The sequence below is a fragment of the Monomorium pharaonis genome, chromosome 10, assembly GCF_013373865.1.
Source record: "Monomorium pharaonis isolate MP-MQ-018 chromosome 10, ASM1337386v2, whole genome shotgun sequence".
In the NCBI taxonomy this organism is placed as follows: Eukaryota; Metazoa; Arthropoda; class Insecta; order Hymenoptera; family Formicidae; genus Monomorium; species Monomorium pharaonis.
In genome coordinates, this window is record NC_050476.1 from 8,192,398 (window position 1) to 8,217,763 (window position 25,366).

The 25,366-nt window shown below is 31.8% G+C and overlaps 2 protein-coding genes across 10 annotated transcripts in view; one reads left to right on the plus strand and one right to left on the minus strand.

Annotated features, from left to right (window-relative positions):
* The first annotated feature begins 216 nt into the window (after nt 1–216).
* On the plus strand, nt 217–12,615 carry LOC105833573 (protein amnionless). The gene is made up of 6 exons (XM_036293331.1): nt 217–724; nt 1,959–2,260; nt 2,969–3,119; nt 3,285–3,519; nt 5,091–5,244; nt 11,555–12,615. The coding sequence occupies exons 1-6, from the start codon at nt 464–466 to the stop codon at nt 11,880–11,882; spliced, it is 1,431 nt and encodes a 476-aa protein (XP_036149224.1). The 5' UTR covers nt 217–463; the 3' UTR covers nt 11,883–12,615.
* The window catches only part of LOC105837378 (cyclic AMP response element-binding protein A), a 42,978-nt gene continuing 29,847 nt past the window's right edge, over nt 12,236–25,366 (minus strand). For 8 of the 9 annotated variants that reach the window (XM_012682118.3, XM_012682117.3, XM_012682116.3 and 5 more), the window contains 5 exons: nt 20,568–20,883; nt 20,114–20,433; nt 19,106–19,366; nt 17,050–17,193; nt 12,236–16,579 (listed from right to left, as the gene is read on the minus strand). In XM_012682118.3, the coding sequence (XP_012537572.1) occupies nt 16,394–16,579; nt 17,050–17,193; nt 19,106–19,366; nt 20,114–20,433; nt 20,568–20,883 (1,227 nt within the window). In that variant the 3' untranslated portion in view covers nt 12,236–16,393. Of the gene's footprint in view, nt 16,580–17,049; nt 17,194–19,105; nt 19,367–20,113; nt 20,434–20,567; nt 20,884–21,981; nt 24,144–25,366 lie in introns of those variants that run through there. The other variant, XM_012682123.3, reaches the window with a different exon arrangement.

Genomic DNA, 25,366 nt, shown 5'->3' on the forward strand with positions numbered 1-25,366 from the left:
TTACAATATTATATGTTTTCAATTAATAATATATATTCGTTATATATTGCAAACTTTTTCATCAAAGCTGTATATTTTTGGAAATATAAATTATTATTTACAAAAAAATAGAAGTTGTATGTACAGCTAAAGACTTTGATTTCAATAAACCACAAGACTCACGATGACCTAATCAAGTGACAAGTGACGCCAGTCCATGCCAGACTATCATGAAACAGACACGCCTCCAATCGAGTTCGCTTATAACCGAGCAGCTTTCAGTTATCGAAATTGTCAACAGTGTTCAACTTTCTTTTTTCCGCGTTATTTCCGAAGTTTAAAAGTTCACTACAAAATTGTTGATTTAGCGCATATTTAAATTTCACTGTGCAAGTCCACATCTTCGCATGAGTAAAGATTAATCAAGGAGTGGTGCATATATTGGTATTACCGTTCAATTAACCGACCGTTTGAGACACGGAACATGCTTCACAAAATCGTGTTGTGCGTTATCCTTATATCGAGATGTTCGGCCTTCTTCGAGAAGCACTGGCTTCCGGATCTGGAGTGGCGAACCGCGAGCAATTGGGCGGACGGACGTGTCCCGGAGATCGACAGTCATGTGATCTTTCCTCAGCAGACCCGGCACGCGGTGGGTGTTGGCGAAACGCACGATCTTAGGTTATCCGGGATTGATTTACCGCGGCAGGGATTCTTAGTCCTGGCTAGAAACGGTAATCTGAAGGTAAGGTCAAGGTTACAAGTAGTTTGCATGGAGATGATAGGGGCAACTGGATAGAACGAATTGAATATGTGTAGGAAGTGGAATGCGTTCGATCGCTCTTGTCCTGTTTTGAATTCAACGCGTTTGCGGATGGAAGGTATTACTCGTTTGCAAAATATGGTAGCCATTCCGCTAGTGTACTTACAATAATTACGGCATTAATGTTTTAATATTGACCTGTCGTTTGCGCTGCGATTGATTGGAAAATTTAGCTTATCAGAATATTTATTAGCGATAAATATCATTAAATTGCTGATATTCGTGTAACTCTATTAAACTTTATTTAAAATATAAACATATTTATTTATATTTATCTCTTTCTAAAGTATTTACTTTAATAAAAAATTAAATTTTAATCAATATATAAACTAAATAAATTTAATATATAATAAAATAGAACATTTATTTATTTTAGTTTTTTGTCATAAAAAATTTAACAATTATTACAAATATTAACTTAATATTACATAATTATGCGCATTTATATTTTATTAATTTAATTATTAAATATTAATTGTTTTAATCTGTTTCTGTAGATATAATACAATTTTTTCTTATTCTATAAAAACTTCTCTAAATATAGTCTTTAAAATCTATATAGTTCAGTTATATTATATTTTTATTACATTGTTATCATATTACATTTTAACATTATTAATTTTATTGTAATATTGTCAAAGACTTTTATCTCTTTTTATTTCTCATTTTCTTTTTTGTCTTCAATTCTTTTACACGTACACACGCACACATACTTTTTCACAATTTCCTCAATATGCTTCAATGTCTAAAATCTCCTCCCACAATCTATATATATTTTCTTTATATCTTTACCTATTTCTTTAACGAATCTTTTGTCCTATGACATTTATGTAAGTAAAAATTCGTACAATATTATCTTCGCAAAATATCATTTATAACTTTCATCAATGTAGAAGTAAAGAAAATTTGTCGGAGATTGGAACTCGGGATTTTTGGTGCTCACTTCTGTCATTTGGCATGCTATATTGTGATTGCTCCACTAATAACAATTTCATCTTTAGGTACTTTATGTGACTTTATTATGACTTCCTACAACATTTATTCGCTTCCTCTACGGCATATTGCCGCTTCTCAGCTTAATTAGCAATTCAATTCAATTTAATTTAATTTAATTTAATTTAAAAATAAAAAGATTTTGTGTGTATTTGTGTGAAAGCTGAGCAATTCGCGGGCGGACGCGAAAGTCAGTAGATGGTCGAAGGAGGGTAGTATTTTCTGGGCCGACCCCGCAAATTGGAACGGTACTACGATAGCGGCGCCGCATCTTGAGCGCGTTCCCTGCCGCCTGGACAAGGTTGTCCTGCCGAGTGAAAATCGCACCTTGAGTATCCTGCTACCTGTAAGAGAGATAATGGTAATGTCGATTCGACTGTCGGACAAGAAACAACCGTTTACTGAATGGGAGTGGCAAAATTTCCAAGATCGTAGAGAATTCTCTAGGGGAAGATTCACCGTAAAGTAAGCCTCAAATGATATAATGTTTAGCTGCGATTCCACAAGTGGTCTTCTATACCCGGGAAAAAAATTGTTATATAAAAACATATATAAATATGTATAAAATATGCCCATATATGTTTATACTACTTTCTTTTCTTGTAAAAGTTCTGTTTTTATAAAATTTTCGTTTGGTACAAAAGAATAATATTCATATTGAAAAGATCAAAACCATTTAAAAACATCGGTAAACCTTTACAAAAGGGGACCAAGCTTCGATGACCTTGACCTTGACATATGTTATCAAGATCACCCTTCTGAGTAATGTTCGAAAGATTTTAGCCACTGCTCGTGATTTTGAAAAAGTTATTAACAAAAAAGTTTTATGTGGTGTTTCTTTGTGAAATTAGGAAAAAATAAGCCAATTCAGCAATTCTGATCTTAAATTTGAATTCAGCGAGTCAAAATACATAAGAATTAATTAGTTTGGTCTGCCGAACCAACCACTTTTTTGTGTGTCTGTGTAATCAACAACTTATTAATTATTGCGAATATTGCAAAATGATAAAGGACTTTTCTGTTCAGTTTAATGCGCTCTACATGTTTATAAAAATTGCATAAATCTTTACCAAACACCCTGTATATATATACGTATGTTTTTATATAAACATTTTTTTCCCGGATATTTATGACGGCAAAGCGTATTTTACGAAAAAATTCTTTTCCCTTTAGGTATATTAACGATTTATATGACTTATATGTGGCTACGCATGATTGTACGAAATGTTACTGTCAGGGAGATTCTCAAGGCGATTATCTCGAGGAGATCTGCGCAATTCAGAGACCAAGGTGTGGATTCACGGACTGCGAATATCCTCTTACGGTTAGAGAATTCCGTTTGAAAACAATTTACGTATTTATTTATTTACTTTTTATTATTGTTTCTACTATAATTATTTATTATTTATTTAATCGCTTTATTTATATTTATTATTTATTTACATATTTCCTTTGTTACCTGATTGGCATAATTTATTTTGCATTTCAGGTGGAAGGTCACTGCTGTCCGTACTGTGGCGGACGTGTTTTTACATCGGAGAAAAATTCCTGGATGACAGTACGAGCTGTGGCAGACGAAGCTTTGGAAGGATATATGAATAAGGTTGAGTGGCATACCAGACGCACTTGGAACGGAGGCGTTGAAGTTCTGATAAAGGAGAAAGGGGACTATTCCGGGATTACGATACAGGAGGCAGTGGAGAACTTGCGGGAAATGTTGCGAAGTCAGTACATAGTTAACTCTATTCCTTTAAACTTCTGATAAATTTTTAAAGAAGTTTATAAATTGGAAAATTGTTTTGCCTGTGTTTCAAACGAGAGTTAAACGACTACAATTTTCCAATAATTTAAAAAGCAATTTATCGCGTAAGTAATCTCTTACAGTTTACAAGCGCACAACGAAAGCGGAGATATGTGAAAAATGATAAAATCCTTTGATTTGTCCCGTTTTCATTGTTCTCAATATCGATATCGTTGACGCTTACAAATGTCGACACGACTCGTTTTTTAATCCAGTTTTATAATTGGAACGCGTTGAACATTGTCAAGCAATGTCCCGCTTTCATTCTTTGGTTTATTGAAATATAATCTATTTGTATAAAGAATTTATATCGCGCAATATATATAATATATATGCATAAGTATATTGCGCAATGTAAATTTAAACATATCGTATTGATTAAATTTTAAGCGTGGTTCAAAAAACGTTTAAAAAATATGCATTATAAATAAATTGTATTTTACAATTTTTTTTAAATTTTATTTGACGCTGGTTTAATAGCTTTAACACATATAAAAGTTAATTCAACTTGTTATTGTAGTGAGCACAAAGTGCAAAATATTTTTTAAATTACTAAATCAAAGAGGCGTAAAATAAAATATTTTTGTACAAGTATAATAATTACTACAAGTTTATTTATCAATTTATAAAATGTATCATGAGCAAGTTTCAATTTGATTAATAATAAATCTTTATATACGCCATAAATTAGATAAAATTACACGGAGAGAATTTTCTCTTAAAGTTTACCCTGAAAATCGTGGTAATTGTGAGACACAACATAAACCTTGAAGAATTTTACTATACTTTTAGCAAAATTTACTAAAATTTACTAAAATTTTAATAAAATTTTAATAAAATTTGGCAAAATTTTGTAAATCTTACTATACTTCTAACAAAATTTACTAAAACTTTGTCAAATTTTATTAAAATTTTAGTAAATTTTGTTGAAAGTATAGTAAAATTTTTCAAGGTTTATCTCACAACTACCACGATTTTCAGGGTAATTTTTAAGAGAAAATTCTCTTTGCGTATAATATTACCATAAAACGAAGCATTTGGAACACTTCTTTTGTCTGTTTCAGAAAATGTCAATACTCCAATATATTCAAAACTTCTGATCGCAAATATAAAAGATACTGTAAATATCATATAGTTGTTCACATATTAAATAATATTATAGAGAATGTTACAGAAAACATTACAGAAAACACATATTAGATAATATTATAAATTATAAAAATAATATATGTATAAAATAAAGTAGTTTCAGAGTCACATAGAGATTGACAAGCACACACGAAATAAATAACTAAAATAAAATAACTATAAAAAGAAAGAAAAAAAAGTTATTTTAGATATAATCAAAGATACTTTTGGCAAACAGTTAAGAAAATATAATTACTGAGAAAATTATTATAATTATTATTATTTACAATTCTGTTGGAAGGAATAATAAAGCTAATTGAGACCCTTTCACTCGAAATGCTATTTTGTCAAATATTTTTTTGTTAGACAGTGGAATCGACGTGACAAACGCAGAGACGGCTGGTGCAGCAATGAAAGACTCTCGATTGGCCGTTATACTTGGACCACTTTTTGGGACACCCCTCGTCGTTATCGCTCTTCTTCTGTTGGCCTTCTTGTATTTCGGTTATTCTTTAGGGCAGTAAGTATCTATTGTGCCAGCCGTTTTCATTTCCGCGTCATTCCTCCTCGAGTGGCTAAAGGTATTGACCCGAATAAGATTACAAGCTGTTACGTGCGTTATAATAAATTTAATATTAATGTATAATAGTCAATAAGAATCGATAAAATATTAAACACAAGAGAAAAAGTTACATTTTCTCTTATGTTTAATATTTTATTAATTGTTTTATTAACTATTAAACTTTTTTATAAACTGTTAACGGTTAAGGCGAATACTTAATTTTTGCTAGTGAATAATAATTTTGCGCATAAAATTTTGCAGTGCAAATTTTACATGTCGAATATTTGTCGATCTAGAAACGCAAATCTAAATTGACGTTGAAATAGATTAATATGTTACAAATTAAATAGACAAACAATTTAATAATGCTAACTAAGTGCATCTTGGAACACTAAATTATTGCCAAAGATATCATTGCATCCAGCATATTTGATTAATATTAATATGTTTGACATTCAGTTATCAAGTGTCGCCATATGGTTCAACACGTTCGATTACGAATGCTCGAAAAGGTCTGTTGGTATTATAGCACTCGGTGCGAGTGAGTTTGTGCTCCAGATTTGCATACTCGGCATTTCGGTCGAACGAAACGCTATGCGCCATCGTGCTTGACATTCTCAATCTGCTCGCAATACTCGGTCGAATTACGTCGAGCATTGCCCCCGGTGAAATTAAGGATATTTTTTTTCCCACAAAACGCATAAAAGAAGTTTTCAGAAGAATGGAGTATCTTCATGCTTGTCGGACGGACGTATCGAAAGGACGCGCGAGCTGCGAGTCAGCTCATTTATATTACCGGCTGCGTCAATATTGTTATTAAAATCAACGAAATTGAAAAAGGAAACTTTGCCGGACCTCGCGATGACCTGTCACGTTCGTGCGCGCGGCGCACCTTCGACATTCGTGCAAACACTACTTGGCGCATGTCCACGGGAGTAATAATAAATGCGCCGACGGAAACGCGACAAGAGAACGAATAAGAAAAATAACGTTTCGTATTGTATAGTGCGGCCGAGAGCGTAGCGGTGTTACGTTCGCCGGACAATCATCAGAGGCACACGGTCACGCGGAAAATTTCTGACGAGGAATTCTGGTTTGATCGAAGATTCTCAGCTGCCCCTCTCGGATCTCGCGGATCGATAGTTTTTGCACATCCGTAAAGAGAGTAGGAAAAGCAATTACACGGATTACCAGCCTACATACACGTGCATATACGTATAGTAGATTGCTTGGTCATGTCCTCGTTCTATTTCCGGTTATCCGGTGGCGTGTGCAGAACGATATTGGTTCCTTCCGAGGATACTCGAGAGATAAATGCGTAAAAGAATCGATGTTTGTGCATTAAAAGAGGTCCGCTAAGCTTTTTCATAAAACACTTGATTACATTTTAAGAATACTCTGAGAAAAAATGTTCAATATTTGTAATTATTGTTGCATATTGGTAAAATAATTATACACTGAGAGAAATATTTTTGTTAAATTAATAAGACAGAAGCTACTGTAGCAAATGATTTGTTGATGTGGGACAGCAAATAACTCTGTTGTGAGAACAGATAATTTGTTACGTTTGATTTGCTGTTATAGCCATTGAACTCTAAGTGATTAAATGTGATTTGCTGTTGTAACCATTGAACTTTAAGTGAACAAATGTGATTTCTCAGACAATCTGTATCTCAGACAATATGTTTCTTAAAATAACAAATAATTTGCAATGGTAACTGTTTTCTTTTAGCTATCCCTCCTTTTGTTTTAGCAACAAAAAGTTTTTTCTCAGTAGTTAAGAGCTATGTTTTTATAGTTGTTACTGCTATCTATAATATTAATAATGACAAGTATGTGTGTACAGTTGTATCAACTATTAAAAAAATTTACTGTAAAAAAATTTACTTGACAATTTTAAATATTAATAGAATAGATTAAAATATTAATATATAATGATAAAAATAAACATTTTTATATATTAAACGCAGTCGTAATTGTAATAAATTGTAACAAATATAATTATTTTTTAATCACTAATAATAACTAATAATTATAATTTACTTCTATTTTTATAAATTGTAGTTAAATTATGATAATTACAACCATTTCTTTCTCTCAGAGTAAATGTACGGTTAATATGTAGGTCTTATAAAATATTTTCAAATGTTTTAATCATAATTTTCTTTTAATAACTTTTTAAAGCAGCATTGAGTCTTAAGAAAAAAAAGAGTTCTAAGTAATTGAAGTTACATATTAAGTTATATATCTACTTTTCTTTCCTAAACTGGACAACCACCTTAAAAAGCTTATCAGTAATTATTTACAAGCTATAAAGCATATGATGGTAATAAATTAGTTTTCTCTCAGTGTAAATTTACGATTAACATGTAGATCTTAAAAAATATCACTCAAATTTTTAACCATAATTTTTGTTAAACAACTTTTTAAAGTAGCAATGAGTCTTATGAAAAAAAAGAAATCACAATCAGAGTATTATTCCAGAGAGTCCATCATGATTTCATGTTGCTTATGCAAGCACAAATCGATAATGGTAATGCTGGATGTGACAACAAATTTATTAAGTTTTTATTCTACGTTATTCGCAAAAGCGAGGATAATCGTTTAGTTTTGGCGATTTTAAAACTGAGTTTGCGCAATGTGGGCCCGATGCTATAAAAGATAAAACCAGAAGACGATAAGCGCCCAAGTCTTGGTCGCCGAGACAGCAAGATTGCTTACAATTCCATCAAGCCGGTTGAAAATTTATAGCAAAATTCTGTGACTATTAAATCTGCGAGAAAATGGAAAATGTCAAACCTACCGAGATTCTCATTTCGCAGTCATTTATCCAATAATGAAAAGGAGAGAGGAGAGCAAGGAAGAAAGAGAGAGAAAGAGAGAGAGAGAGAGAGAGAGAGAGAGAGAGAAAGAGAAGAGAGAGAAAGGATGTTGGTTGGGACTCAACAGTGGAAAGAAAGGAAAGCAGTTGGTGCAGAAATGAGTATAAAATAGAGTGTATTAATTTGCGAAATAACGAACAACAATAGTTCAGCTAGTAAACTTTGTTTTCCTACTTTACGGTTTTACATTTCTTAGTGTGCCAATTTCTTTATCGCTATTTTGCGACTCGTTTTGAATTGTCTGTACATCTTTCACCTTTGTCTGGCATATAATTAGTTGGCTCCCTTGATAAGGCAACTGGTCGGTTTATTATTGCTTTTAGTAGGCTTCAACCGAATGAAATTGGCTGCTGCGTAATTATCTTGGTTTGCCAAATACGTCTTGTTTGAGATGAAAATCTTTCAAATCTAGACTTTCACTCCACTTGCGTTATAACAATAACGATTTTTTATATCTACGTAAGATGTCTCTCCTCAAAACATAAAATATGACATTGCGATTACCCAGCAAACAAGATGACGTCAAAAGACATTTGTAATGTCAGTAAGTAAGACATCATTGAAATGTTATTTGATGCCTTGTTTGCTAAATAATAATTTCCAAGAAAATGTTTTCAACTCAGAAATTCAAGAAAGAAATTATAAATAGAATTTATTACTTCAAGCGTAGCCAAGAAGAGATAAGAATGAAACTTTGATAATACACAGACAATATCTTGATATTTTTGGCAAAAGTGAAACAAAAAGAGCGCCAATAAAGCTTTCTAAATAAAATTATTTAAAAAGTAAATTTATTAGAAAATAGTAATGGAAGTGTAAATGAAACCTGTAAAAGACAAAAATTGGAATATTGAAGTGTGAAGCAAATGACAACTAAACATTAAAAAAGCGTTAAAAAAACGTAATAAAATTCTTTAACAAGCACGAGTAGAACGATCGTCGAATATAAAGTGTCGAACTGTACAATGAACATAAATGGAGAGTCATCAAGTTTTTTGAATAAAATAAACGGAATGTCGTCGAGTTTCTTAATATATCCTCAAAGTACAATTTATTTACTTTCAATTTGGACTCTTCGGGTCATCTTCGAAAATTAGTTCATTAGAACGGAATTAAAAAATCAATTTTTTTCTCCAAAGATAATTTGATGATCCAATTTTGTAGTAATTTAGTGTTAAATTTGCATAGTACATAAGAAATATAACACGAACATAAAATACATGTATTGGAAGTAACTGATTAAATTCCAAAGTATAAAATATAAATGAAAACTTGGAAAAATCTATCAAAATTGCAAACAAAATAAAACTATGAAATTTAAAGTAAAATTAAAAATATAATAAAATAAATGAAAAATTTTTTAATAGTGCGCTTTTTATTCTATTCTACAGGTTTTTATTAAAGAAATATAGAACTTTACACGTTCATCTGTTGTGATGGTGCTGCGCACTTGCTTTAAAGTAAATAACTTCAGTCAAGTGCTTTGTACATGTTTTGATGAGCGTTTAGAAAGCATAGACAATTTCAATCACTAAAGTATGTGAAAAGTGTATCTGGATACTTCGTGCACTCTGTGGAGAGTTTTGGAACCGTTGATAAAGAGTTTTTCAATGTAAATTGTTGAAGCGTATCGGAAAGTGCATTGAAGTGCTTTGTACACGCCCTGTAGAGTGTTCAGCAAGTGTAGATGAAATTTCAATCAAAGTGTATGAAAAGTATATCAAAATGCTTCATGTATTTTTTACGAAACGTTTTTTGCAAAACATGTATTTTTGCGGAAACACACACACACACACACACACACACACACATATATACACACAGAAAAAAGTAATATAGCCAATAACATATGTAATTGCGGGCTGCCAACTACATAAAATATTCAATACAATAACCCATACAGCACAAAAGCTTGCAGCAACATTGCTGCAACGTTGCAACATTGCATATTGCGATGTAATGTTTTAGAGATATTGCAAAGACATTATTTTACAATATTACTTCAGCAATGATGCAGCAACATTTTAAAATATTATTAAAATAGTGAAAATAGATAAAATTAATATTCAATACAGTTTGAATAAATATATTACAGTAACTTTTCAAAAATAATGTAAAAGTGATCGTTCTATATTATTTAAAATTTTTCATCTATGGAGATACATGCATTCTGGAGTAGTTTTAATTTGTGTGTAAAACTATTATTATGTAGATTTGTGTATAACAGAGTACAAGGTTATTCAAAATTATTTTAAATAACTGTATTTTTTAATTTAACAAATACAGAGTGATTATAGTGACATTAACTAAACAATCATCCGATTAATTCATTCGGTTTTAAATAACTATATTTTGAATTTAACAACAGAGTGATTACGTCAACTAAAAGATAAATTTTGTAAGTTTTGTCTCTCATCTTATAATGTACTTATATAAGATAAAAGACAAAACTTGCAAAGTTTATCTTTTGGTTGAAGTTTCACTAATCACTCTGTATTTGTTAAATTCAAAATAGTTATTTAAAATCAGATGAATTATTTTGAATAATCTTTTTCTGAATAATATTTCTAAAAGCGGACATTTTACCATTGTTGCAATCTTGCAGCAACCTTGCAGCAACATTTCACAACGTTTATGCAATATTGCAATCTTGCGTTGAAATGTTGCCACAATGTTGCTGCAATCTTTCTGTGCTGTATGGGTATTAACTTACCCAATTCTGCTTTATCTACACTTTTTAGAGAAGTTTTCAATTTTTAAAGATATAATAAACTATTGTTTTTCTTGAAATTCATTCGAAAGAAATAAAACCAATCTCAAAAAGTTAACCTATTTTTAGGAGTTTTTATTTTATTATTTACATTTGACGTAAAACGTTTCATGTCCAAACAATTACATTTTGATAACTTTTCTAATTTATAAATCTTATTTTACAAATATATAAATTTTTTAAATAAAATTTTGTTTCATATCATTTCCACTGGTACACAGGATATCTTCTATACATTGCTAAAATTTATAGAGTGCAATTTATTTGTTGCTACAAACGCTTCGAAACATTCTTTGATTAGCCAATCGTAAAATTCTTTGTTCTGATTGGTCGAGCGAATGTTCTTCAAAGCATTTGTAGCGTCAAGCATTTGGATTGCAGTCGTAGTTTCTCGAGTTTTCGTTGGAGACAAATAATTTTGAATTTCAATTGGAGGTATTCTTTTCTGTCATAGTCATTTACTTTACGTTTACATCGTTTCTTTTGTTCACGCTTTAAAATATTTACACATTTTTTATTTAAGGATAAATTAGTATTTTTAAGTTAAATGTGCTAGAGGTATTTACTTAGCGAATCAGGCGTCTATCGATCTTCTGAAGGAATGTCATTTTTGTAGCGTTCTCTCGGGATGTATGGAAGCCGTCTCATCCGTCCGAGATGGAATTCGGGCGGGCAAGCAGAAGCACGGTTTCGCTCGTTTCGAGAATGTTCCCGAGGGCAACGTTCAGATTGCTGACGTTCCCGGAACGAGCGAACGAGAAGTCGACGACATTGAAGGGATAAAGCATGTCGCGAGCAGATTCGAAAATCCCCTATACAAGTCCAAGAGGGACAAGGCGGAGGAACGCAAGATTCTCGACTTGGATACGCCTCTCAGTCTCGCCACTTTGAAAGGTAGAATAGAAGATCAACTAGAAAATGAAGAAATGGATACCGAGGAATGAGAATGAGAGAAATAAGAATCTACATTATTATTATTCAACTTATGTTATATTGAATTTTACACGGAGAGAATTTCCTCTTAGAATTTTAATCTGCCATTTCGAAGGATTTGATGTAATTTTCTCTGAAAATTTTATTTAAGATAAATTGTAAGAAAAAATTTTCTCTGTGTATACTAATTGAAAATTATCGAAAATATATATAAATTATAAACTTTAAACATAAGACAACATTTTGTAAAGCAATAAGTTTTTTGCGCCTAAAATCGAAGAAAAAGAATAACAATTTTTTCCTATAAGAAAGAAATAATTTCAACGTATGGTTTGAATATGTAAATTATATAAGATGTATGGTATGCTGGTTCACAAATATTTATTTCTTATTGTCGGACAACATCCATTCGAAGTTGCAGCACCGCCTTTTACATAGACACATTACACGCACACGTAAATTCGAATAAAATATATATTTATATTATCTTCGTTAATATATATATATATATATAGGGATTCTCTTTCGCTCTTCTGGATAAATATATGTATACGCAAAGTACAAGATAGAGATGCATGACGATCGCATCGCGAATGAAAACATAAATGGTACGTTATGATAACGAGAATGGTAATGGTAGTAACGATAAGTTCGTGTATTTAACAAATAACTGTGCGACTTTTACTGCACTGTCAAACATTTGTTGTAATTTGTCGTAAAATATAGTCATTTATATGTATATAATGTTAATATATGTATATAATTATTTATAAAGCTTTATTCTTATAGAATATATTAAACTCTGATTTCGATCAAAATCGTTACTTTGCTGTGCTTTGTACACATGTACACGTAATTATTTCTTTATCACGCACATGTTTATGGTAATAAAAAACCATGTATGTGTATATATGTATGTGTGTGTGCGTGCGTACGTGCGTGTTGTGTGTGTGTGTGTGTGTGTGGTGTGTACACAATAAAAAAAATTAAAAAAAAAAAGAAATTCATCGCGCTTGTTTGCGAAATACATTGGAAGTTCCTTTACATTTACATTTATATTAATCGATTACTATCATTTGTTACATTTATTGACTTCTTCATTGACCTTTTTTCTTTTTCAACAACGGCATCAGAAGATTCTTAATTAGTATTTCCAACAATTTTAACTTAATTGGTACGGCGCTCGTACACAGCCGCGAAAAAATTAAAAATAATTAAGTTGGAATTATTCTGAAGTTTAATCTGAATTAAATCTGTTTGTAACAGCGTCCTATATATAGCGTTTCTACAACATGGCTCAGGATAAGAGAAGTTAGCGATATGTTCTCTTTGATGAATTTGATATTAATTTACTAAAGTTCTAATTAAAAGTATCTAATAATTTATTTTTATTAATTAAATATACGAGGTGTCTGAGACCATTAGGTGTAATATTGCTCGTGAACAGAACCAACTAAACTGAGACAAAAAATTCTGCGTGTCATATGCCATTTTCATAATATAGTTGATTAGAATTATGAAGATATTTAATTAATTTACAAATTAACAATAAGTAATAATTAATTATTACAAAAACTGTGAATAATAGTTCAGTATTTTTCGACTTACTCTTAAGCAGTGTTACACTTAATGTTAGACATTTTGTATATGTAAATCTCAAAAATAGATGGACAAACATTCCTTTCAGCCATGTTATTTGTACAATATGTAGTTTGTACATATAATTCGGACAGACGTACTTTACACTGCATTACTAGACTCTTACGATAAAAAGATTATGTCGGTCGATTAAAATGCAATATTTTGTATTTAAATTACATTGATGCAATAATAGCGGCGACTTGTTTCGTAGACACTCATTTTCTGGACACATGATACGACACTAAACTTTACTATTTATTTGGCAATTACGTGAAGCGAAAGGGAAGAGAGAGAAAGAAGAAAAGAAAGGTCTTCTCATTTTACACGCTTTGGTCCCTTTCTTTCTTAGATTTTCATGCGGTAAGTAATCGACAAGTCTGCCATTGTCGCGTAACACTTCTCGTGCGATTGAATTACGCTAATTATAAACCAAAAGAGAGAAGAAAACTGTTAAAAATCATAATGTCGGTTAATATGTGATGTACTAATGATTTTTGGAATGATGAGTTTAATCAGAGTTGTTAGATTGGCGGAAGAAGTTTAAGGGAAATTTTAGGAGAGAATATTAAGAGAGAATATTAAGATTTGTAATATTCTTATCTTTCCAAAAAATTCTCTGTAACAAGAACAAAATTTAAAAGACAAAATATCCTAATCTACTCGGAAGATCATGATTAAATTAATAAAATATGTCTGGGTAAGAAAAATTTTAGTGTAAATAAGTAGAATTTTTGATTGTTACAATCAAATATTTTGGTATGCAGTCAGAATATTTAAATATGATAACTGTAAAGATGAACTCTTTGCGCGCGCGTGTGTGTGTGTGTGTGTGTGATTGAATCTACCAAACTTCTGATATATAGCACCGTCATATAATGCACGTGGCATTCTATTTCTCACAAGATAAAATTACATAGGTGTGATTTATTTCATTGCAATAAAAAAATGCAATATTATATTATGAGATTTTTCACTTATATTCTAATAAAACTATTTTTCTTGCAACTAACTAAAAAGATTTACAAACTAAACCAAATGAGAGATGTAGCTTGACAATGTAGTTTTTGTACAAAACTAATTCAAGAATCGGATAATCCCTACAAGAATTTCGACTCGTTTAGAACAAATTGGTTAAATCTAACAGATTTCCAATTAATGCAAATCGATTTTTTTTCAGTGTAATTGGAATCAGAATGCATGTGCAAATTCGTTTCGTTATATTAATGAAAATTATGGATTCATCAAAGCATCAGGTGCGCTATGTCCATATTTTCGATTAATTCAACTAATTTTTGTCAGTGTGGCAATTCTGCGCTTAATATCGATCGACTCGGTCGAAATTTCTTTTACATCACAAATAATATAGCTTCGCGATTGAGAAGACCAGGAATTCGACGTCCTGTACGATTTTCTCGAGTACGATCATATCTATATAACAAAGCCTAAGAACTCGCCGCTCGAATAATCGGCTCGCAAAAGCAGATTTTTTACACGATTCTTCGTGTGGACGAGCAAAATTTTTTATTCGCTAACTTATATATTACAAATCATCCTACCGTGCGTTTTCGAATTAACGCAAAATGAATTATCGTCGTTGCATAATCTTAGAACCTTACTCTCCGACACCTGTTTTTAGCATTAGGATTGACAATGTCCTAAAGAGAAACAGCACAGCGTTAATTCGATATAATTGTTTCCTCCAAGTCAACCTGCACATGCAGGTAATCTTATTATACACAACAATTGAATATCTTTTCATAAAATTGTAAATATAATAACTTCGTCGATTGCATCGAATCTACTTTTACACTTTCCTACATAATAATAATTGTATTATCATTCTCTTTTCTCTCACCTATAAAACATATATTATATTTTGTTTTACATAGATGAATCCATTGACAAAACTATGCCAAAGTGAATTGCGTGTACTGATATACGATATTATTCGTTATTATGGACCCAAAGAACGTTCTTCTGGATATCAAACGATTTAAAATGTCACCGTTTTCGGAGCATAAACGTAGAGAATAATAGAAAGGCCATTTATATCTAGGCGTCTTTTTTCAATTTCTCGTTTAGGATCGAGTTTGATAATAGTCGACAACCTTTTCAGAACACCAAGTATGGTGAATGGAACATTCAAATCCCATATTTCTAAAACATTTTTATCTTATTAAAAAGCTCACACATACACTAAATGTGTGTATATTATAATAGCGAAAAATAAATTAGTCATCTAAATGTCCCCCAATGCAAATTCGCAGTGCTGGAAGAAATATGGAAATAAACCTGCAAAGGCACTCCTGGCAAAAATATGTTGATTCAGCGAAGGACATAATAACTTTACATACAACATTGGTGTAAAAAAATCTTCAATTATTGAAAGAATTGAAGCAATTTGCAGCATTCGGGACATTTTTTGCATTTTTTAAATCGCACTTACGCTGCAAGATACTGCTTCGTCGCGTTTTGTATATGAGGAAGACAATCTAGGAATGTAAAGAAATTGCACTAATCCCTAAAATATATCTATTTTAACTCTGATCTATGACTTAGCGATAAAAGCACGCCATTTTTATCATTTCGTAACAATTATGAGAATTACAATTTCTATAAGAAAGAGCAATTTGTCGAATAGAGATAAATCTATATTAGCATATCGTAAGAGATTTAAAAATCTTGAATCTTCTTTAAGACTTTACAATTTTTTATCTCCGTAATAATAGAATGTTCAGCCATGTTCAATTATCTTACAAACGTTGCAATCTTTATTGGACCAAACATTCGTTTCTTAGGAAATCAATTAACATAAGTCTTTTCAAAAGTAAAAAATTGGATGATACCAAACAAATTTGGGCTATACTAGGTGGAAACAAATCTAAGATTGTTGTAACTGCAGCAAGGTCTGAAGACGTTGTAATTCTTTTAATAGCTCGCGATTCGTGTCTTCTAGGGAATTCAATCTGTCCCTATACGAAGAGTTCTCGTTCGTCAATATAGTAACTCGCCTCTCTAAACCGTCCATGTATTCTTTCTTCTTTCTTCGTGATTCTTGCGCCGATACCTGCATAAGATACACCGTGTAAAATCAGTATTTTTTCACGTACACGTTTGTAATTTCGCAATTTGAATAACATTCGAACGAATTTGAATATTCAAAACGCTATTGTGCATGCTGAGTATTCTAAGTTTAGAAAAATTTTTGAAAACAATTTTTCTTCAATTTTTTCCTCTTTATATAATTTTTAGTTTTTTTCCTTTAAGATAACGTCACATTTATTGTCCTCTGTGTCAATAATTAAAAGATTTTTTCAAATTTAAAAACTTTAATAAATAATTTATCAATAATTTTCGAGAAAATAGAAATAAAATAATTTTTTCGTCAATTTTATTTTTTCATAAAGTTGAGAACACACACAGTATTCATTATCAATTACTTTTTCCATGTTTTTTCCCCTTCCATTCAAAAGGGAAAAAGCTAATTTTTTCTTCAATTTAATTTTTTATAAAATTAAAAAAATATATTATACATGCCTTGTTCTTGATTTTTCTTCGTATTTTCTTCAAGGCTTTATCCTCTTGTTTCGACAGAGGAAGTTTCGTGGGCACGGGATATCCTTCGGCCCTCAAGATTTTCTTCTCTTCCTCTGTCAATATTAAGTCCCCTGTAGATCCTTTCTGTAATATCAATCGCATGTGAGTGCATCACGTTAATATACTAGAATAAATGTGACAGCAATAATGGATTACTACCTCGTAGAGACAGAAATAAACGAGGACAACAATAAAACATAAAACACGTGAAACTCATCCATAAAAGAAACTTCAAGTTTGTTAATGCAAACTCAGTCACTTTGATGACTAACGGCGATTATGCATGTTGATAATGTGAATATTGGATATATAATAGGAGTGAGCACGATATGCATCGTGGTTTGAATACTGAACAAAACTATTAATAAAAATGTCCTCAAAGTTATTTAATAAAGTATTCTATCTTGTCGGGCTAATATTTTAAAAGATTTTTGGAATTTTTTCAGAAAAATAAATACATATTTTTCATATTTATTTTTGTCTTTTATTTATTTATAATTTAAAGACTGATTTTCTTTTTTTTTAATATAAAAAGTATAAACAATAATGTATTTGCAATAGATTTATTTAATCTCTGCAATTCCTCAATGACTATAATTTAAAATTTTTTAATGGGCTCAAATTAAAAACTCAAACGCTATTTTTTCATTATGCAGTTATCATTAAAACTAAACATTTTTATTTCGCTTAGAGATGTAGGTAGTTCAAATTTGAATCAAATTGAATTGGACAAATTTTATTTTATTTGATTTATTTTTGAATTTGAAAGATTCAAATGTAAATTATCGATGATTCAATTTCGAGTTGATCTATTTTGATTGCTTCATTGCTTTTCTTTGTTTTATTTATATCTTCTGCGTAACTAATTTTGTATGAACGCTTACTAATCTCGTGATTGTTTGTCGATTTTCAACAGTCTTCTATCGTTTCCAAATCTTATTTATGTTTTGTGTATACTCTCCTGCACATAATAGAGCACTTTATTTTTTAAAATTATTTCTAAAATTTTTGCAATTAATTTTTTCGGTAAAAAAATTTTCAACGTCATAAAAAATACTTTATTACGTTAAAATTAGCTGTAATATACATATGTATATATACATGTATACATATATTTAATATACATATATATATACATATACATTATATATATATATATATATTTTAAAAACTAATATAGTAACATATATCAAAAAGATTCGATTTGATTCAATTTAACTTAAAAGTTAATTTGATTTATTCGCTTTCATAAATATATTAGTTTGTATAACTTTAATTTTGCTGAATAAATAAATGATATAAATATATACTTTAAAAAATTGATTTTTCTTCTATTTTTTATATTATAAACTTCGAAAAAACAAGAATTTAAATTATCAAGATAATTTTAGTTTTGATAGCACAACAGATTTTTTGAGTAATGTTTGAGTTTTTAAATTTTAATCCACAGAGAGATCCGAAATTATGTTATCAATAAACCGTGCAGAGGTCAAATTAATATTTTTTATTTAAAAAATGTAAAAGAATCAATCTTTAAACTGTAATAAATAAAAAACAAAAAGTAATTTTTAAAAGTTTATCCGCTTTTCTAAAACAAAATTTCATAAAAAACAAGTGTAAAAAACTTCTAAATTTTATTAATATTTATAAATTAATCAAATTAATTAAAAATATAAAGTAAAGGTAAAGAAATATAAAAGAAAAACGAGTATTGCATTACTCATGATAAATTCCTGATTTCTTCTAACATAAATTATTCATCAATTCCGTGTAAATTACATTTTTGTTGTTAACAGCAAAAGAATAATAGTATTTCTTCATGTTTCTTTGCATAACTTGATATTGAACATCGAATGCAAATTTCTCTAAGATTCTCGTTTTGCTTTTTTAATATCATGCTATTTACTCATAATCTAATGTGGGTTACCAGAGTCTGCCAGCCATTAATAACTCATCAGAAATCATCAACGTCAAATTCTTCAGGATCGTTTCTTACCGGCTGACAGGAAATCAGAGGCGTATGAATAGGTTGTCTGGTAGTGTGGGTGCCATTGGTGACGTAAAGCCTCGGTGCCAGCAAACCCCTGAGATTTTGCGTACAAGTCTGGGAATCTCGACGTTCCGGCGAGCAGGAAGCGGAAGCAGTACCCTCGCTGTCGGAGCTTGCGCTACTGGGCGGCGTCGGCGGCAATCCTTGTCTAGACGCGTGCAAGGTCGCTTCTTTCCCTTCGCAGGCGTACGCCTCCATCTTTACATCCTGAAAGAAAGTGACAACGACGATAATTAACGAACAGAAGAAAAACATCAGTATCTAATCAAAACTAATGTGGTCTATTTAGCAATCATTGTTTCATATATAATTAAAAAAATTATATTCTTGCTTATATATAATTTTATCGTTTTTAAAGAATTTCGATTATATTATGTGAATTTCAGCAAAATCTCATATTTTTATTTTTTTTATGTATAGTGTAATAGTACATAAAGAACACATGGTTGTTTAAATAATAATTAGTATTAAAATTTTTTAATTCTAATTTGAAGACATACTACTATTTTCTATTCAATACTTTTCTTCTTGACTCATGAAAATTATTATTAAATAATAAGAATTTTTTAAATAAAATTTTTTTAATAAGATTAAAAAAATTTTTTTCAAATTATATCTGATTAACTGATAAATTTTATAATCTCATTTTTATATATTAAATATTTCAAAAATAAACATGTTATCAACACAAAAACGTTCTTTTTTTCTCTGTAAAAGTGATATATTCAAATAACGTGGTTTAAACACTTCTTGTTAATTTTTACTTGCTCGTAAATAAAATGAGTTCATATATTATCTATAATTTGTATCTTTTTCCATTATATTCTTGAGTAGTTTCGACAAATGATATAAATAACCTGATTAATAGTAGAACATAGAACTCAATGTCGTATTTGTATTTTTTTATCGTTCAAGAAAAATGTACGTGACGCAATATTGATTAAGTTGAGATACCTCATAGTACTCCTCGTCATCTTCCTCGCTGTCACTTGTATGCGTGAGATGGGTTTTGGTAAAGTGAAGGCTCTGCGGCGACATCATTGTTATTGTGCTTTTATCGTCCGCCATATCGCAATTTGGCTGACAAGGCGCGCAGGGACTTGCCGGCGCGCTGATAGGTTCGCCCTTGATTTCAGGACATTCGTTATCTTCAGGTACTAGATTGTCTCTCTTGAGAATTACGCTCGAGGTAGATGACGACGTCAGGGTTGACGATTCGACACGATTCGAAGTGCTGCTTATCGAAATAGCAGGAAAACATTCTTCTTCCATATCTAGAATAACATTTCGCTAACAATCTCTTTCCCATATAGCGTCCCACGGGAATTGGTTTTAAAGAGAGGAAAAAATTGAGAATGAATTGCGCGATAAAGTAATCTATCTTTGTTTAAAGGACGAAGTTTCTTACCGTCCATTCTATCACGAATATCGAGAGACCTGTGGTCCAGATTGGCGAAATCCATGGAGGAACTAGTAGTCACTGTAATGGAACTGACCGCGCCGGAATCTGAATTGGGCGTATGGGGATTTGCTCCGGGTGTCGCAGGGCTCGGAGGGGGACTGGCAACCGAAAGGCTGTAACTATGCTCGGATTTTATCGGCCGTGGTCCACCGAGAGCTGCGTCTGTCATTAGGCGGTCTCTCAGTATCACGTTATTCCTCAGGCACAAGGCGTTGCCCCATTCCTCCTCTCTGGTGCACATAAGGATGTCGTGATTGATTACCTGTAATGTGAGTAAGAATTTGTTGAAATATCTTTACAAGCTTAGGATAAAATACAATTAAGCATTAAAAGAAATACTGTGATGGAAAAAAATTAAATTTTACGCATATTGTAATAATAGAAAAATAAAAAATCGTTAATTTCTAAACGTACAAATTGATTTATTAATTATCAGATTTCTCCCCTTTGTGAGACTAAATATAAGTTCTCAAGATAAATAAAAATAAAAATGTATTTTTATAAATCAGTATTTGTAATGTTTTCACAAAATATTCTTGGGATAATCACTAACCTTATTTAATAATGACAGAATATTAAATTGGCCAATGATTAATTAGTTATTTTGAGTATTAAAAGCACTGTCATCGGTGCTTTTAATACTCGAAATAAGTAATTAATCACTGACCTATTACCGTTGATATTAAATTTCTGGAAGGGTATTTGGAAGTACGTATAAATGAAATGATTATAGATATAGAAGAATCTACTTGATACAGTCATCTTATCTTTTGTACATCTTTGTGTTGTTATTGAGATTTACATGATTTTCTAATAATTACTTCTACTATATCAATTTTAATTTCAATTTATCTTGTATTTTATCATATTTACTAGTTTTAAAAAGATAAAAAGAATAAGTCAAACCCGAGATTAAAATTAATCTACATTGATAAAAGTAGACATAAAAGCACGACCGGTCAATCGAGTCGTTCGTGGGGAGAGAGGAGAAGGGAGAAAGGAGGGAAGCAGTGAGGAACGAGAGAAGTCCCGATCCGAGTGGAAATTGATTCCACGTGAAATTTCACCGCAAATGTAACGTGACGCGAGGAGTCAATGGACACGGGAGGAGGCAGGAGGGGCGGCGTCCGCAGTTGTCAATGGCTGCCGGCCGTCGTCTCGCGACGACGACGGAGGTGTCAAGGACCCCGCGCGCTTCTAAAATTATACGCGGAGCGCGTTCCGCGAGCGGTAAGCGAAGGAGAAGGGCGCTCAAGTTACAAGCGGTCAAGTTGAAGGTCGGCCGTTAGCCGAGTCCACATGGTAGGCTGATGGGGACGAGGCTTCGCCTCCTTCTGCCTCCGATCTTCGGGGACCTTACCCGGGCGCGCGACCCAGCAATGCGGAACCCGGTCCCAAGGTCAAGACGGGATCCTCACGCGTCGTGTTGACGACGAGCTGCTGCTGCTGCTGCTGCTGCTGCTATCAACCGAGCTCTATTCTCAGTTTCTCGCTTCGCTGATGCCGTCTCGCACAGTCGGTGTGTACGTACGTATACGTATATGTACGGTTTTCCTTGAGCCGCGCGGACTTCCCCGTTACGCACGGTTTGCTCTGTATAAGCAAATCCGGCTGTGAAGTGATATTTGAACGACGATTTAAGCGATGCTTACGCCCGATGTCGCGCCGTTTACAGCACTGTTTACAGCACCGAGCTCTCAATGGATAATTTACTGACGCAAGAGGCGTGGGACGATAATACGTTCCAAGCAATTTCTGAATGCTGAATTCTCGGCGGTGTGCTGTTTACGTTAACATTGTTTTAGAATTAATTTAAAAGTAAATAACTTTATCGATGGAATATTTTATGTGGAATATCACGTTCTATTTCTAACTCGTTTTCCATTCATCCTTTGTCTCCGTTAGTTCTGTTCTCTTCTTTTTCCTCTTCTTCTTCTTCTTCTTCTTCGTTATACACTCTGGTCTCCCTAATTTAGATGGGAATGTAGCAATTTCCCGCAAGTGGGTAATTAGTTACAATGGAACCATTAGTAACCAACAACCCGGAACTCAAACCTCGCGAGTCGTCTTTGCTTTCCTCTCCGCTATTCTCTCGTTTCCACTACACAAATTTTTCTCGCGAAGATTTATCATTACCGGCCAACAGCCCAGTATTATATTATAATTTTTCACGCGCTGGCAACGATTAAAAAATAAAATTCGAGAAATTTGCCGGTCTCTTTGCGAGAGAGAAGAAAAATCGTTTCTATTCAAATAAAATCGAAACGTCGTTCTGGCGTTCTCGATCGAATCGATTAAAAAAAAAAAAGAAACGCGTCTGGCTTATTGTTGATCTTCGAAGTATCTCGCTATTCAACGGTCCCGCTAAAAATCCGCCGGCTGCAGCAATGCGGAACTCGATTCGCAAGGTCACGATACCACTCTTCCTTTATCCCCATTCCCTTCTCCGCGCTCCTTTCTCTCGTCCTTTTGCCCTTCGTCGTCACTCCCCGTTATGCTCCGGTCGCGCGCGGCCAACACTTATCTCCTATCCTTCCACGTCTCACTTCCGGCGGAAGCACGTCCGTAACGGGCAATTCTTCTCCGTTTGTCTTTTTTGGAGATAGGCAGAGGATACACGTGCATCGCTTTTTGCGATCGCCGATACGTGTCGCTCGTCTATCCACGACTTTAAACACACGTCTTATCGTCGTTCTTTGTATCGAGCGTTTGAATTCTCCTTACGTGCTTTGCACTTGAAGAGATATACATTAGTAACAGGTCGTGAATCGTCGTAATAAATTATTACTTCGTATGACGGTAGATTTATAGATGCGATTTTCCTCGTATCGACGACGTAACGTCTTTCAACGTCTTTCCTCTAGATAATAAAAAGCTGTGACCTTTTCAACATTCGTACTATTTTTACCACGCAATTTTACTGAGTAGATTTATCGACATTATTTTTTTGCCGTCGGATTCGTGTAATAATTCGTTAATCTTTTCGAAGAAAAAGTTTTTTTTTCCCCAACCTTGTTTGATTTCCAACCTATCAAGTAATTAATTCCTAAAATAAATATAAAGTCGATCTCTCTGTATTAATTTACAATGTGTATTAATTTCACAAAAATTGAAATATTTAGTAAACATTTAAATTTCAATTTTTCGAATTGTTAACTCGATATCGAAGAATTTGCAATTAATTGACGCGAGATGATATAAAATAAAAACCTCTTTAATTCTCAACCTGTCAAACAATTTTTAAACTAAATATAAAATCAATTTCGCCATTAATTTACTTTTACACACACATGTATCAATATAATAAAAAAATAAAATCCAAAAATAATAACTTAAACTTTGTAAATTCGACCCAATTGTCAATTTTATTATTAATTAAATTATTAAGTACAATGTTTCGACCTCATCCTTTTCAAGTATGGAATTGACAGATAAAAATTGCTAAGAAACATTGCGGTCAATGAACTTGTGGCCGCAAAGTCACGGATCATACACTGCATAGAATAAATAAAAAATTAATAAATAACTAAATAAAACATAATAAAAGAAATAAATAAAATATAAGAGATTCGAAAACTTTTTTTTTTAAACGCTCAATGACTTACATGTTTCGTGCGTAAAATGTTAAGTCATTGTATAAAATAAACCGTGTAAAAATTTAAGTCAATACATGAGTTACAAATATAAAAACGAGAAGTGTGATGAAGTCTGCATAGTTATAAATAGAAAATGAAACTGAAATGTGGCGGGTGAAGGGTGAATAAATTAATAATGATCATATAGATTTTACGTTGTTATATATTAGGATTCAAGCCCTCTGTATCTTTTTGTAAATTAAAACCGTTGATATTCTTTTTAATGAAAAACTATTTCACGTTTTTTTTGTATGTTTTTTACTATGTAAAATCTTTGGAGAAAACCAAATAAAATCATGGTTCTTGGATATCCGGTATTTGCTAATTACAGAAAGTAAATTCGCCTGTTTTTTGATATCATCAGAATGTTCTTTGACACGTGTTTCTAAAATGTCGTTTTGTTTGACCAATGTAAGAGGCGTTACAATCATTAAACTTAATACTATACACAATATTAATTCTTTTTTTTATGATCGAAGGGGTCTTTACCTCTTTTTACGAGGAAATTAAGTTTTTTGGGGGACTTAAAGAAATATTTATTTAACCCTTTAAGGGTAAGAAGTATACTTTCCCACCTCATTTTCTTCGGGTTTTTCGATATAACTGAGATCTGTTACATCGTATAATCGTGAAATAAACTGTTCTACACTGAAAAAAAAATTTGGTTAAATTAACTGGAATGTGAACTAACGGTTCGGATTCTAGTTGAACCTACCAAATTTCCAATTAATTTAACAAAAATTCTTGTTGAATTAATTGGAAATCTTGTAAGATCAACTAGAAATCTGAACCGTTGGTTCAATTCCAGTTAATTCAACAAGACTCTTTTTTTCAGTGTATATTTGTTAATGTTAGAACTATGCACTACTATAAGAGTTTTGCATTGATCATTTTGCAATTGTTATCAAACAAACAATGATGAAAAATGCTCTTTTTTCACGATAAATTCGTTCTAGAAGTTTCTTGAATGTAAATAAACTTCCAGACCATAATTTTAGATACAGAGATAACGAACTAAGTCATATTAAGTTGAAGTTGTAGGAAGTATATTGTTACTATTTTGTATTCAACAAAATGTATTGCAAAATGCTATTTTTAGCATATGAATAA